The sequence below is a fragment of the Neomonachus schauinslandi genome, chromosome 3 (genome assembly GCF_002201575.2).
Source record: "Neomonachus schauinslandi chromosome 3, ASM220157v2, whole genome shotgun sequence".
Taxonomy (NCBI): domain Eukaryota; kingdom Metazoa; phylum Chordata; class Mammalia; order Carnivora; family Phocidae; genus Neomonachus; species Neomonachus schauinslandi.
The window spans coordinates 79642620-79654730 of NC_058405.1; the positions used below are offsets into that span (position 1 = coordinate 79642620).

Genomic DNA, 12111 nt, shown 5'->3' on the forward strand with positions numbered 1-12111 from the left:
GCTGGGCATCCACATCCAGGGCCCTCGGAGAAGCCCTGTGCCATCCTAGGCAAGAACAAAACTTGTCTCCCCCACCACCTCCAACCCTAACCTTTGGCATTTTGTTGAAAGTGGTCGATCAGAAAGGGAAGTCAAGGGGCGCCCGGGTGGCTCAGTTGGTTAAGCGATTGCCTTCGGCTCAGGTCATGATCCTGGAGTCCCGCACCGAGTCCCGCATCGAGTCCCGCATCGGGCTCCCTGCTCGGCAGGGAGTCTGCTCCGTCCTCTGACCCTATCCCCTCTCATGTGTTCTCTCTCTCTCATTCTCTCTCTCTCAAATAAATAAATAAAATCTTAAAAAAAAAAAAAGAAAGAAAGGGAAGTCAAGTTGGCGTTGGCCTTTGGGGGAAGGAAGAAGCAGGAACTTGGCCAGCCCTAGTGGCCCCACCTGCTCGCCCACTCTGAACCCAAATTCCAAGGAGGGAACAGACCCTGTGCCACCGCGCTGCAGCGGAGAGCCTCGCAAGGAACTGGAACCTCCACGGCCTGAACTTAAATCTTCAAATCGTTGGGAACGTCTGTTTTTCTAATAATTAAAATATATATATATAGAAGCAGAGCTTTAAATACAATAGTACTGTTGAACTAGTCCAAGTAGAAATAATAATAACAGCAACAACAACTATCCTTTAACCCCACCCATCCCCAAAACGCAGGGAGACAAGGCCTGGGGCTTTGCATCCTCCTCAGGTCACAAGGCTCAGCCTCCCCTGGCTCTGACCCGGAGCGGAGGGGGCTGGGGTGGCGAGGGGGGCCCGGGGCGCTTGGGGACCCAGGGGAATCCAGGGCTTGGGGGCACCACGGGGCCTAGGATCTCCGGTACCTCGCGGGGCGATCGAGGGATCCGGGTCCCGGGGAAGCTCTGGCTACCGGGGAGGCCCTGCCCGCCCCGCCCGCAGCATCGGGGGCGGCCGGGCAGCGAGGAGCCGCCCCCTCCGTAACCTTCTAAATAGCTTCAGGGAAGAGGCGGAGTGTGGGGTGCGGTTAAAAGGCGTCGCAGGGGCAGGCAGGTGTTGAGGACCCGACGCGCCCGGCGCGCTCCGCTCTCCCGGACTCGCAGCCAGTCGGCGGCGCCGCAGCCCGCAGCGAGCGCCGAGGCCGCCCCGGCTAGCACCCGCCCAGACCCCGGGGAGCGCACAGCCGCCACCCGCGACCTCGCCGAGCGCTCCCTCCCGCACAGGTGAGGCCACGCCGCCGGCGCCCGACCCTCAGCGCCCCGGGACCGCCTGGGCTGGGGGACCCCGCGCCGGGAGGGACCCCGGGACGGCTAGGCCTCGGGGACCTGACCGCGGCCGGGGAACCCGGGTCCCCCCAGCTGGACCCGACGTGCACTGAGTCCACTGCGCCGTCCTTGTCCCGGGCAGAGGCGACAGCGGACCTGGGGCGGAAGGCAAGGAGCGAGAGCGAACTTCTGGAAAAGGGAGTGAGTTCCTTCGGCCAAGTTCTGAAATTCGAATCGGGCTGTTCAGGCCGGATTTGCAGCGGCGCGCCGGGGAAGGGGACGTGGTAACCGAAGCCCAGAGGCAGTGATCGGGTTCGGCGCGCAGGGCGGGGGAGGGGAAGCCAGCCAGCCGGAGACAGTTCGACCTCGGCGTGATTGATTGTCGATAATATTCCTCCCGGGAAATTCTCGCACAGCCGCCGGCTTGCTTTAACTGCAGACCCTAGAAGTTTTTAATGGGCTGAAGGCTTAGTTCCTGAAGAAAAATCCATTTCGTTTGGTAGCAGGAAGCCTTCACAGGAGGAAACTGACCTTTACCTCCTCGCACTGCCTTTGCAAAGAAAATCACTCAGGTCGAGGTCCGGCAGAGATTAACTAGAACTCCCTGCCCGCTGGGAGCCCAGAGCCCAAACCGCAGCCTAAATCTGAGCTGAGACTTTGGTTGCTTCTCTTTTTCCTTAACAGTCAAGAACGTTTATCTCCAGGTGGGCTTTTCCAGCTGGATGGAAAGCTTTAGGACATTTGTTTACAAATGAGGTAGTGTGCAGCTGAGAAACGGGTTCTTTAGGACGGTTGCTTTAGCCCTTCAAGGTTCCCTCAGTGGAGGGGGGAAATAAGCCTAAATGGTGTGTGTCTTTCAGTTTTCTGACAGCCTGACCCGTCTGACCGTGACCATTTACTTGGTATGACCCTGTCTTGAGATGTTTGGTGACAGCCATGTCCTCATTAGCCCTTTGAGTCTCTTTCAAAACTAGTGCGCTCAGTGAGGCGCAATTACAGATGCCTCTGAGGGGGTGGGGGCGCTCTGTGGAGAGGTCAGCCGTCCAAAAAGTAAGGATTGAGAAGAAGTTAAGGGGTAAAGAATTCCTTTTGCCTTTTCAGCAACCTGGTGATTTACCCAGTGCCTTCCCTAAAGAACAGAACCAGCTCCTCAACTCACTGCTGGCGGAACTCCAAACAATTACAGGGTGGTGTGGGCCAGATAGGAGCTTGCCCATGACCCATCTGCCAGGTCAAGAAAGGCAGGAGAGTAGCTCCCTGGATGATTTGAATATTGAGAACAATGCCAGCCTGCTTGGTTAGTCCATCTTGAGCTATTACCCCTGTCTCAAGACGGGGTAGAAGGATGTTTTAAAGATCCTTTAAAACATTTTGGTGGCAACTCAACCAAAAGCTTTAAAAAACAACAACAATATAGGGTTTACTTTGAACTGAATTTGTCTCAACTGTTGATGATTGGACTGGTTGATGGTAGAGCGTGAGATCCTTGGTACCCTGGAAGAGGCAAAGGCATAAGCCCCACCCCTTGATTTGTAGCCAGATGTATTGAATTAAACCATGGACAGTTTATTTCAGTGAGTGTTCTGCTTTCCAGTTGGTAAGTGCCAACGAGGAACTGGACTGTCTAATTTCATAAAATTGTTTGGTTAAAAGATGACTTTTGGCTCACCTAGGAACCTCCTAGACAGTCTGTGTCTGAAAGAGTCAGGGCTGAACCGGGACTAAACCCTGGTTTCTTCCAGTTGATGTGTCTCTTTGTCAAGCTGAGTAGGGCTAACTGTTTCCCAAGCACATTTCAATCTTACCCAGTTTTTCTGTCTGGGACTCTTCTCCACGTCTCTCCTGGCTCCTCTGGCCAAGGTGGCATTGGATGGCTTCAACCAGACCTTGGTGCCCCACAGTAGTGCCCAAGATGAGGCGCAGTGATGAAAGGTGTTTGTTCCAAGCCTGTTTAAGAAGTCCATCAGGGTTGGGGCGCCTGGGTGGCTCAGTTGGTTAAGCGGCTGCCTTTGGCTCAGGTCATGATCCTGGGGTCCTGGGATCGAGCCCCGCATCGGGCTCCCTGCTCCGCAGGAAGCCTGCTTCTCCCTCTTCCTCTGCCTGCCTCTCTGCCTACTTGTTCTCTTTCTCTCTATCTCTCTGTCAAATAGATAAATAAAATCTTTAAAAAAAATAAAATAAAATAAATAATAAATTAAAAAAAAAAAAAAGAAGAAGTCCATCAGGAAACAGGACCCAACTTGCTCAAAATGAGGAGAGAATTTAACATAAGAAGGAGGATTCACTATCAGCTTAGAAGGGGTGGAAAACAGATCACTCACCAGAATCCTAGAGAGGTGAAATCCTGTTTACAAAAGAGGTTGATTGAGACAGACGGGGTGTAACTATGAATAAATGACGACACCTCATATCCTGGGATGAAGAGAAGGCCACTGTCTCATGAAAGATTGATCCACAGGCTTCTCCAAATCCCTTTTCAATGAGTTGTACAATACCCCAGCACGCTTTGGTTCTAAACTTCAATGCAGTGACTCACCCTGTAGGACCAGTGATGGGGGGAATCACTGAGTTAAATTTTCTGTCATTTTTCTTAGTGTGCCTCTTTAAAAGGCTTCTAAATTAAAACCAGAGCCCTAAATAAAAATGTACCAGTACAATTACCAAACAGATATCCCTCAGTACTAACCGAGCAATCAGTCCCAGCATGGCAGTGAGGACCACTAATCCATATACAAAAAGTATGCCAAAATCCATGCAGAGTGGCTTTGCTGCATGGAAAGACTGATTCTAACCTGCACCTTTGTATGTAGAAAAAGGAAATGAAGGCTTTTGTGAAATTTTAACTTGGGAGTGCCTTAAATATAAACTTTACCATTGGTACCAGTCATTTTACTCCTACATCCCAAGTCCATGAATGTGAACTGAAATATTTTTAAGGAAAGTGGCTCAAGGGCACCTGGGTGGCTCAGTGGGTTTAAGTATCTGCCTTCGGCTCAGGTCATGATCCAGGGTCCTGGGATCGACCCCCGCATCGGGCTCCCTGCTCAGCGGGGAGCCTCCTTCTCCCTCTGCCTGCCGCTCCCCCTGTTTGTGTGCACTCTCTCTCTCTGTCAGATAAGTAAATAAAATCTTAAAAAAAGAAAGAAAGAAAGAAAGAAAGAAAGAAAGAAAGAAAGGGGCTCTGCAGGGAGATGTCCCATTGGCCTTTAAGGCAAGGCTGGCCTCAGCTAGTATCAGTCCCACTGGCATCATCCAAAACTTGAGGCTAACAGGCAGATGCAACAGCTGAGTGCTGATCCAGTGCTGAGTAACTCAAGCAGAGTCTGCAGAGAGTGCAGAGAGTTGGGTCAGCACTAATTAATGCCTTTAAGTTAGTGACTACTTTTGCTTGTGGTGCTCCTCCCCCACCCCCCAAACCTTTATTATGTGCTAAACACTGGGTGAATTATTCCGGTGAATAAGCTGCTCTTTATTAGAGAACACATACAAACATGTTCCAGGTGGTTTGGGAACTATACATCTAATCCTACGGCAAACTAGGTTGGTTTTGTTTTCACCTTTTTTGGTGAGGTTGTGTAAGAGTTGGTGTTTGCTCAAGAAGAGATTTAAGAATGCTGACTTACCTGGGACCCAGAGAAATTTCCCAAATTCTGTGCTGACTAGTCACTCCTGTATTGTGTTCACTTTGTCTTTTCCAGACCGCCAAGAGGAAAAGATGGATTGGAGCACACTACAGACTATTCTGGGGGGTGTCAATAAACACTCTACCAGTATCGGGAAAATCTGGCTCACGGTCCTCTTCATTTTTCGCATTATGATCCTTGTGGTAGCTGCAAAGGAAGTGTGGGGAGATGAGCAAGCCGATTTTGTCTGCAACACTCTACAGCCTGGGTGCAAAAATGTGTGCTATGATCACTATTTCCCTATCTCTCACATCCGACTCTGGGCTCTTCAGCTGATCTTTGTGTCCACACCAGCTCTCTTGGTGGCCATGCATGTTGCCTACCGGAGACACGAGAAGAAAAGGAAGTTCATTAAGGGAGAGATAAAGAGTGAATTTAAAGACATCGAAGAGATCAAAAGCCAGAAGATCCGCATCGAAGGGTCACTGTGGTGGACCTACACCAGCAGCATCTTCTTCCGGGTCATCTTTGAAGCGGTCTTCATGTACGTCTTCTATATCATGTATGACGGGTTCTCCATGCAGCGTTTGGTGAAATGCAATGCGTGGCCTTGTCCCAATACAGTGGACTGCTTTGTTTCCAGGCCCACGGAAAAGACTGTCTTTACGGTTTTCATGATTGCAGTGTCTGGAATTTGCATACTGCTAAATGTCACTGAATTGTGTTATTTGCTAATTAGATATTGTTCCGGAAAGTCAAAAAAACCAGTTTAACACATTACCCAGCGAGTGGATAAAAGATAGGGTGAAAAGGATGAGGCACAGGTGCTTTGCTGTCAAGGCATGGTCACCAGCATTTCCCAAGATCAAGATTCTTATCTTAAACGCAACCATTTGAAACTGCTCTAGATCTCAGTGAAACTCCAGATGCCTCCAACAGAGCGTTACTCTCCTAAAGCTTGAAAACAAAGGCATAATTCTATGCCTATACTGATTTTTACTACAATTAGTTCCAGTAAAACCCCGTGCTGGTAGGGGTTATGGGTGTAGGTACTCTCAATTTTTAAATAAAGGACATCAGCGTTTGTTTCTCTTTCTTTGAGGAAAGGAGAGAAATGCCGAGTTCTAAAGAGGACGCTGAGAAGTTTGGGTTGATCCCCTTAGGGCTCCCTTTGCCATAGTCCCTGAACTAAAGGTGGAAATAGAGATTCTTGATTCTTTTATTCGCTTGGGAAGTTTTAGTCTCTAACAATGGGCAGGGTTATCTAATGCTTCAAACTCTGTCACGCTTTTTTTTAAGTGAAAACTTTAAAATGGGATATGTTCTTTTGATCTGCAAGATGTTCTGAAACCATTAGATGTTCCTCCTATTTCAAAGGCTCAGATTATTATATGTGTGCAATTAGATACTATCGCTGAATTTAAAATACGGCCTTCGGTTTTGAATAATTTGCAGTGCCTGAGAAGCTGTTTGCTGTATTAATTGTGGTATGTAGCACATGAAAGCATTCCAGCCTCTCACACATGAAACCACCTAGAAGAACTTAGTGATGGCTTATAATAGCAAAGGGCCTCATTTCCAAAATTTAGGTGTAATTTTGCATGAGAAATATGGACCGGATGGACCACCAACCACTACCAACTACAGGCTGGCTCAAGACAGCCTCTTTCCTTTACAGTGTTTGCCTTTTCCATTACTGTGGTAAATGGTAGGAACACTGATTGAAAGAGATTGCTTGGGAATATTTTATTGCCACAGTACAATTTAATGGTGCAGAACAAAATGAGGGGAGCGGTAGTTACCATTTTTAAAGAACAGATGGAAAGACTAGACTCTAAATTCTGATGATTAAAAAGTTTCATCTACTTCAAAAGTTTGTTTGCTTCCCTCTTCAGCATCCAGTTTTCTTAAGTGAAAATAGAATTGGTAGACCTTTGTTTTTAAATAGAAACTAGAGTTTAGATAAATATTTAGCAGTTCTGTAGGACAAATTGAACCCTAATATCATCATTGTGCTTGACATGTTTTCCAAAAAATGGTACTCAGCATACTTAATGAGGGTAAACATTTTCCTGTTGCCAAGAATAGCATTGTAAAAACATTTTGTAATAATAAATAATAGCTTTAATTACATGCTTGTAACTAAAATAATTTTGTAATGTCTCAAATGTCATTTAAAATATTAAAATATAATTAATTCATAAAATAGCTATTTAAAATCTATTATAGTTTTTAATAGAAGAGCAAATTTTAATTTCATCTATAGCCTGTTTTGTATGTTAATATTTTCTATTTCAAAACCCCAAATGGGTAAGTTACCAGAGTATCTGTCCACTATTCTGGGATTCTTCTGCCCACTTACAGAAAAGTCACTGTTACTAGAAAACTTGGCAGGGGAGGGAGAAGGAGAGATTATTTTTGCCCAACCACATGCTCACCTCGAACTGGTTTTTGACAAACACACGTGAAGTATGATGTGTGGACTGGATTTGTAACCTGGAGAATGCCAAGTTGGGTTCATGTAACCACTTTGGCTCCTAGAAGAATCATGGAAGCTGACACTTAAAAATGTGATTCATGGTGAAGTTTGGCCGAGCCATTAGAAAAATTCTATAAGGTGTCTTTTCTAGGAGATTTTCTTTCTGTATATTTGTATGTAATCAAAGCTGGTCTTGTGAAACTGCTTTTTCTTCCTTAGTGCCCACTTCTATGGGAAATAAGACCGACAGGTGAGCCTGTCCCTGTGTGTGTGAGTATCTGCCACCGGAAGGCCGGCCTGGCCCTCACGTGGTCTCCCCCGGTCGGCCAACAATGCTTCCGTCCTTTCAGTAGAATGAGCCTTCAGCCCAAGGACCTCAAAGCATTTTACACATATTAATACTTATGAATATTTTTACTGAGAACCATACACCATACACTTTTTTTTTTTAAGATTTCATTTATTTATTTGACAGAGAGAGACACAGTGAGAGAGGGAACACAAGCAGGGGGAGTGGGAGAGGGAGAAGCAGACTCCCCGCAGAGCGGGGAGCCCGATGTGGGACTCAATCCCAGGACCCTGAGATCATGACCTGAGCCGAAGGCAGTCGCTTAACCGACTGAGCCACCCAAGCGCCTCATACACCATACACTTTTAAAATGGATTTAAGAGGACAAAAAGAACAGGGGTGCTTAGGTGGCTCAGTCAGTTGGGCACCCGACTCTTGATTTCAGCTCAGGTAATGGTCTCAGGGTCATGGGCTGGAGCCCCGCTTCAGGCTCTGTGCTCAGGGCGGGTCTGCTTGAGATTCTCTCTCTCCCTTTCCCTCTGCCCCTCCCTCCACTCTCTCTCTCTCAAAAATAAATAACTCTTTTTTTTTTTTTAAAGATTTTATTTATTTATTTGAGACAGAGAGAATGAGAGACAGAGAGCATGAGAGGGAGGAGGGTCAGAGGGAGAAGCAGACTCCCTGCCGAGCAGGGAGCCCGATGTGGGACTCGATCCCGGGACTCCAGGATCATGACCTGAGCCGAAGGCAGTCGCTTAACCAACTGAGCCACCCAGGCGCCCCCAAAATAAATAACTCTTAAAAAAAAAAAGCAGACAAAAAACAGCCAACTTTCATCCAAGTAATAGAAAAGGGATAAGAAATAATCCCTGGCCATTTTCCACTGTGCTCTGCATGCAGCCTGTTAAAACAACACATGATTTTTTAAGTAGATGTGTTCAGTCTTAAAAGCTATGAATATTATTACTCTCAAGATTTTAAAAGACTGGGTCAAAGTAATTACAGATTATTGCTGATCACTTTTAAGAACTTATAGAGCGGTCTGGCCACATGCCTGAAAATTAGAGCTTGAACTCCGAACGTGAATTTAAACCTCAATATATACCTCAAGTTTATCCTTTGTGCCAGGTAAGAAAAAGCTTTGCTGGTTGGTTGGTTGGTTGGTTGTTTGGTTTTTAACGATTCTGCCAAAGGACCTTGTGTCTGGTTGACTGCATCAAGGCCACAGCCTCTCTGGCCTCACACAGGCCAGCCTCCAGGAGGGCCTCAGCATTGACAGAGCATCACTGTATGTGACCTTGCGAGCTTATGAAGCAGTGGGTGCAGCCCAGCTGCTAATTCTACCTGGTACTAGGTTTATTAGTAAACGGGCACTCGTGATCTCAACTCTTCCGTAAATATACAACCGTCAAAAGGTGGATTGCAACTGGTATGAGTGAATCAGGGCCAACTCAGGAGGACAAAGGTAGTGTTCTCCCGGGTGGTCTGGCCTGAGCTGCCCATCACTGCTATCACTGACCTCAGTGGTCGACTAGAGAGCAACAGGCAACATGCTGAGACGGGTTTAGGGTGGGTAGGCAGAAGCGCACTTATTTCTCTGGACCTCAGTGTTTTCATCCTAAAATGGGCTGACTGAATACTTCCCAAGTTTACTGGCAACCAAATACGGTAATTCACGTAAAAGCTTTCTATGTCATAAAATGCTAAGTAAAATACTGCCATCCCTTTTCCATTAGATAGATCCCAAGCTGGAAAGATGATCGGTGGTATTTTAGATAGAAATGACTCCAGCAAAGCTTGATAAACTGGAAGCTGGAAAAAACGCACATTTACACAAAGCCTGAAGTAAGCACAATACAGAGGGAAGAGAGACTAGCCACATAGGATGGGAGAGGAGGGGCTGGGTGCGAATGTCCCAGCACAAGAAGAGTGATAACAGCTATGTTGCTCTAGTGAAAGAAAAGTCCACAGGGCCTTAAAGTTTCCATTCATCTAGTTAGAGTCTCTGTGACCAAGTGTTTTATGCATATGATCTCATTTAATCCTCACAGCTGCCCTGGCAAGAATAGGCCTTCAGATAGTACTCTTCCTATTGAACGGACGGGGAAGGCGCCCCTCAGGGAGATAACATATCATACTCAAAGGCCAATAGCAGACAGTCCTATCACACAAAGGAGTGTGGTGGGTTGGACTTCTAGAATCCCCCCAGTGCCCTTAATTCCGGAAGCTAGTAGCCAACACCATAGGGACTCCCCATCTTCCCAGTGTTGATAGGGTTAAGGAGCAGTCCTGACTTGAGACACTCCATTCCATTCCTGTGCATCTTGACTTATTTATTTACTCAGCCAATATTTACCGAGTAGCAACTGAGTGCCAGGAACTACTGGGCACAGAGACTGCCAGCAAAACAAAATCTCTGACTTCATGTTGAAGGAGGAGGACTACAAACAAATCCCTGTCGATTATATATGCTGCAGATAAGTGCAACGGCGAAAAACAAAAGTGCATAACGGAAATAGGAAGGGCCAGGGGCAATGAGAATTGCTGTTTAGTGTAGGGTGGTCAGGGAAGGCTTCTCTGCTAAGAGCCTACAGTAAATGGAGAAGCAAGCCAAACGGATATCTCAGGGAAGAGTCGTCCAGGGAGAGAGAAAGTCCCGGACACCAGAGTCAGGGAGAGAATGGGAAGAGGCCAAAGAAGGGGCGGGTAGTACAGACCGCGTGGGGCTGGAGGCCATCAGAAGAATTCCCTATTGTTGTGCTGAAATCTGCCTGTTTATAACATCTGTTCTGCCCTCTGGTGGACCCAAAGTAAGTCTATTTTCCACTTAATAACCTTAAATAACTGAGAACAGATCCAACCTCAACCCCAACTTTATTTTACAGCTCCACAGCTCCACATTTCCCAGTTGTCACTCATTCGTTCATTCAATATTAAGTAACTACTGTGTACCAACCTACTAGGTACCAGTAAATAAAAAAGAATAAAACAGGGGCGCCTGGGTGGCTCAGTCAGTTAAGCGTCTGCCTTCGGCTCAGATCATGATCCCAGTGTCCTGGGATGGAGCCCCGCATCGGGTTCCCTGTTCAGTGGGAGTCTGCTTCTCTCTCTCCCTCTGCCTCTCCCCTCCACTCATGCTCTGTCTCTCACTTTCTCTCTCTTAAATAAATAAAACACAATTTCTAACCTCAGGCAGTCAGGCGCTAGCACTCCAGAGCCAGGAGTTTGCAGACTCCCCCTCAGGGCAGGGGGCATACTCTTCAGTACGTCAGGGTCCTCCAGGAGGGCGATGCAGCACTCCAGCATGGCGCAGCGCTGGGGTGACTCTTCTAGACACACTGACTCAAGTGAGCTTTTTGAACATTCATCACCTTTCTTCACCTTCAGTTACAAAACCACCAAGGTGATTGATGTAATTACAGAATTAATATATAAATATATTTGCATTGAAAATTAAATACAGAAGTATATAAAGTCAAACGTGAACGTCTCATTTCACAATCCTGCTTAGAAGTATTAACCTCTCCATGTATATCCTTCCAGTCTTTTCTCTATGCCATTGCAGATACTTATATACATATACACACCAACATACATAACCACTTTGCATTTCCTACATATTTTTTTTCTGTGATAGCTTCTCATCTAGTACTATGCCTTGGAAATCTTTCCGGGTCAGTATGTGTAGAACTAACTTGTTCTTTTTAACAGAAATACACTATTCCATAGATCGACTGGGCCATAAATTGTTGAACCATCACCTTGTTCATGAACAATCGCGCTGGTTCCAAGTTTTCAGACTACTCCCCTTCCCCTTTCCTTCCCACTGTCCCACCCTCACCTCCTACCAAACTTTGTAGTATATGTGACGTTCCAACCTACATGCAAGCCTCTACATTTTCCCTGTCAAAATTTCATCTTGCTGATTTTGGCTCATCCCTCTAGTCCATCCAGATCTTTCTGAGCCCTGTATTCAGTTCATTGGCAATTCCTTCCAACTTTATGTCATCTGTCAGTTTAATTAGTCTGCTTTCTCTATAGTTATTTAAGCCAATAAAAATGTTGAATATGGAACAACCACCCAAGATTTCCTTCCAGCTCAATGTCAGTTCATCTTATCGGCATGACTTGAGTTTGGAGTTTTAAGGATAAATGTACTTAGCTGCATCTAATTCACAAGTTTTCATCTTAATAGTAAGGATATTATGACAAACTTTGTGAAGGATCTTACAAAAATACTTAAGAATATTTACCATTTCATTATCCATTTTAAAAATGCATCTATTAGCTTCTCCTATGTGCAGAGCATTGTTCTAAGCCCCTGGCAAATGCAAAGATGATTTTAAAGGGTCACAGTGTAGAAGGCAGATGTGTATGAGGTGTTTACTTTACAAAACAGTACAGTATGGAACCAGCTGGATGTGACAGGCACACCAAAGCACCACAGAAAGAGTTCAGG

At 46.2% G+C, this 12111-nt stretch overlaps 1 protein-coding gene across 2 annotated transcripts; it reads left to right on the top strand.

Annotated features, from left to right (window-relative positions):
* The first annotated feature begins 1027 nt into the window (after positions 1–1027).
* GJB2 (gap junction protein beta 2) lies at positions 1028–7015 on the top strand. Of its 2 annotated transcripts, none has more exons than XM_044913232.1 (2): positions 1028–1224; positions 4960–7015. In XM_044913232.1, the coding sequence occupies exon 2, from the start codon at positions 4977–4979 to the stop codon at positions 5655–5657; it is 681 nt and encodes a 226-aa protein (XP_044769167.1). In that variant the 5' UTR covers positions 1028–1224; positions 4960–4976; the 3' UTR covers positions 5658–7015. The 2 variants fall into 2 exon arrangements, with proteins under 2 accessions (XP_044769167.1, XP_021533888.1); XM_021678213.1 differs by having other exon boundaries at positions 1028–1219.
* Positions 7016–12111: the final 5096 nt, after the last annotated feature.

Coding starts and splice junctions, on each gene's coding strand:
- GJB2 (XM_044913232.1), top strand. CDS start 4,977: ATGGATTGGAGCACACTACAGACTATTCTGGGGGGTGTCAATAAACAC.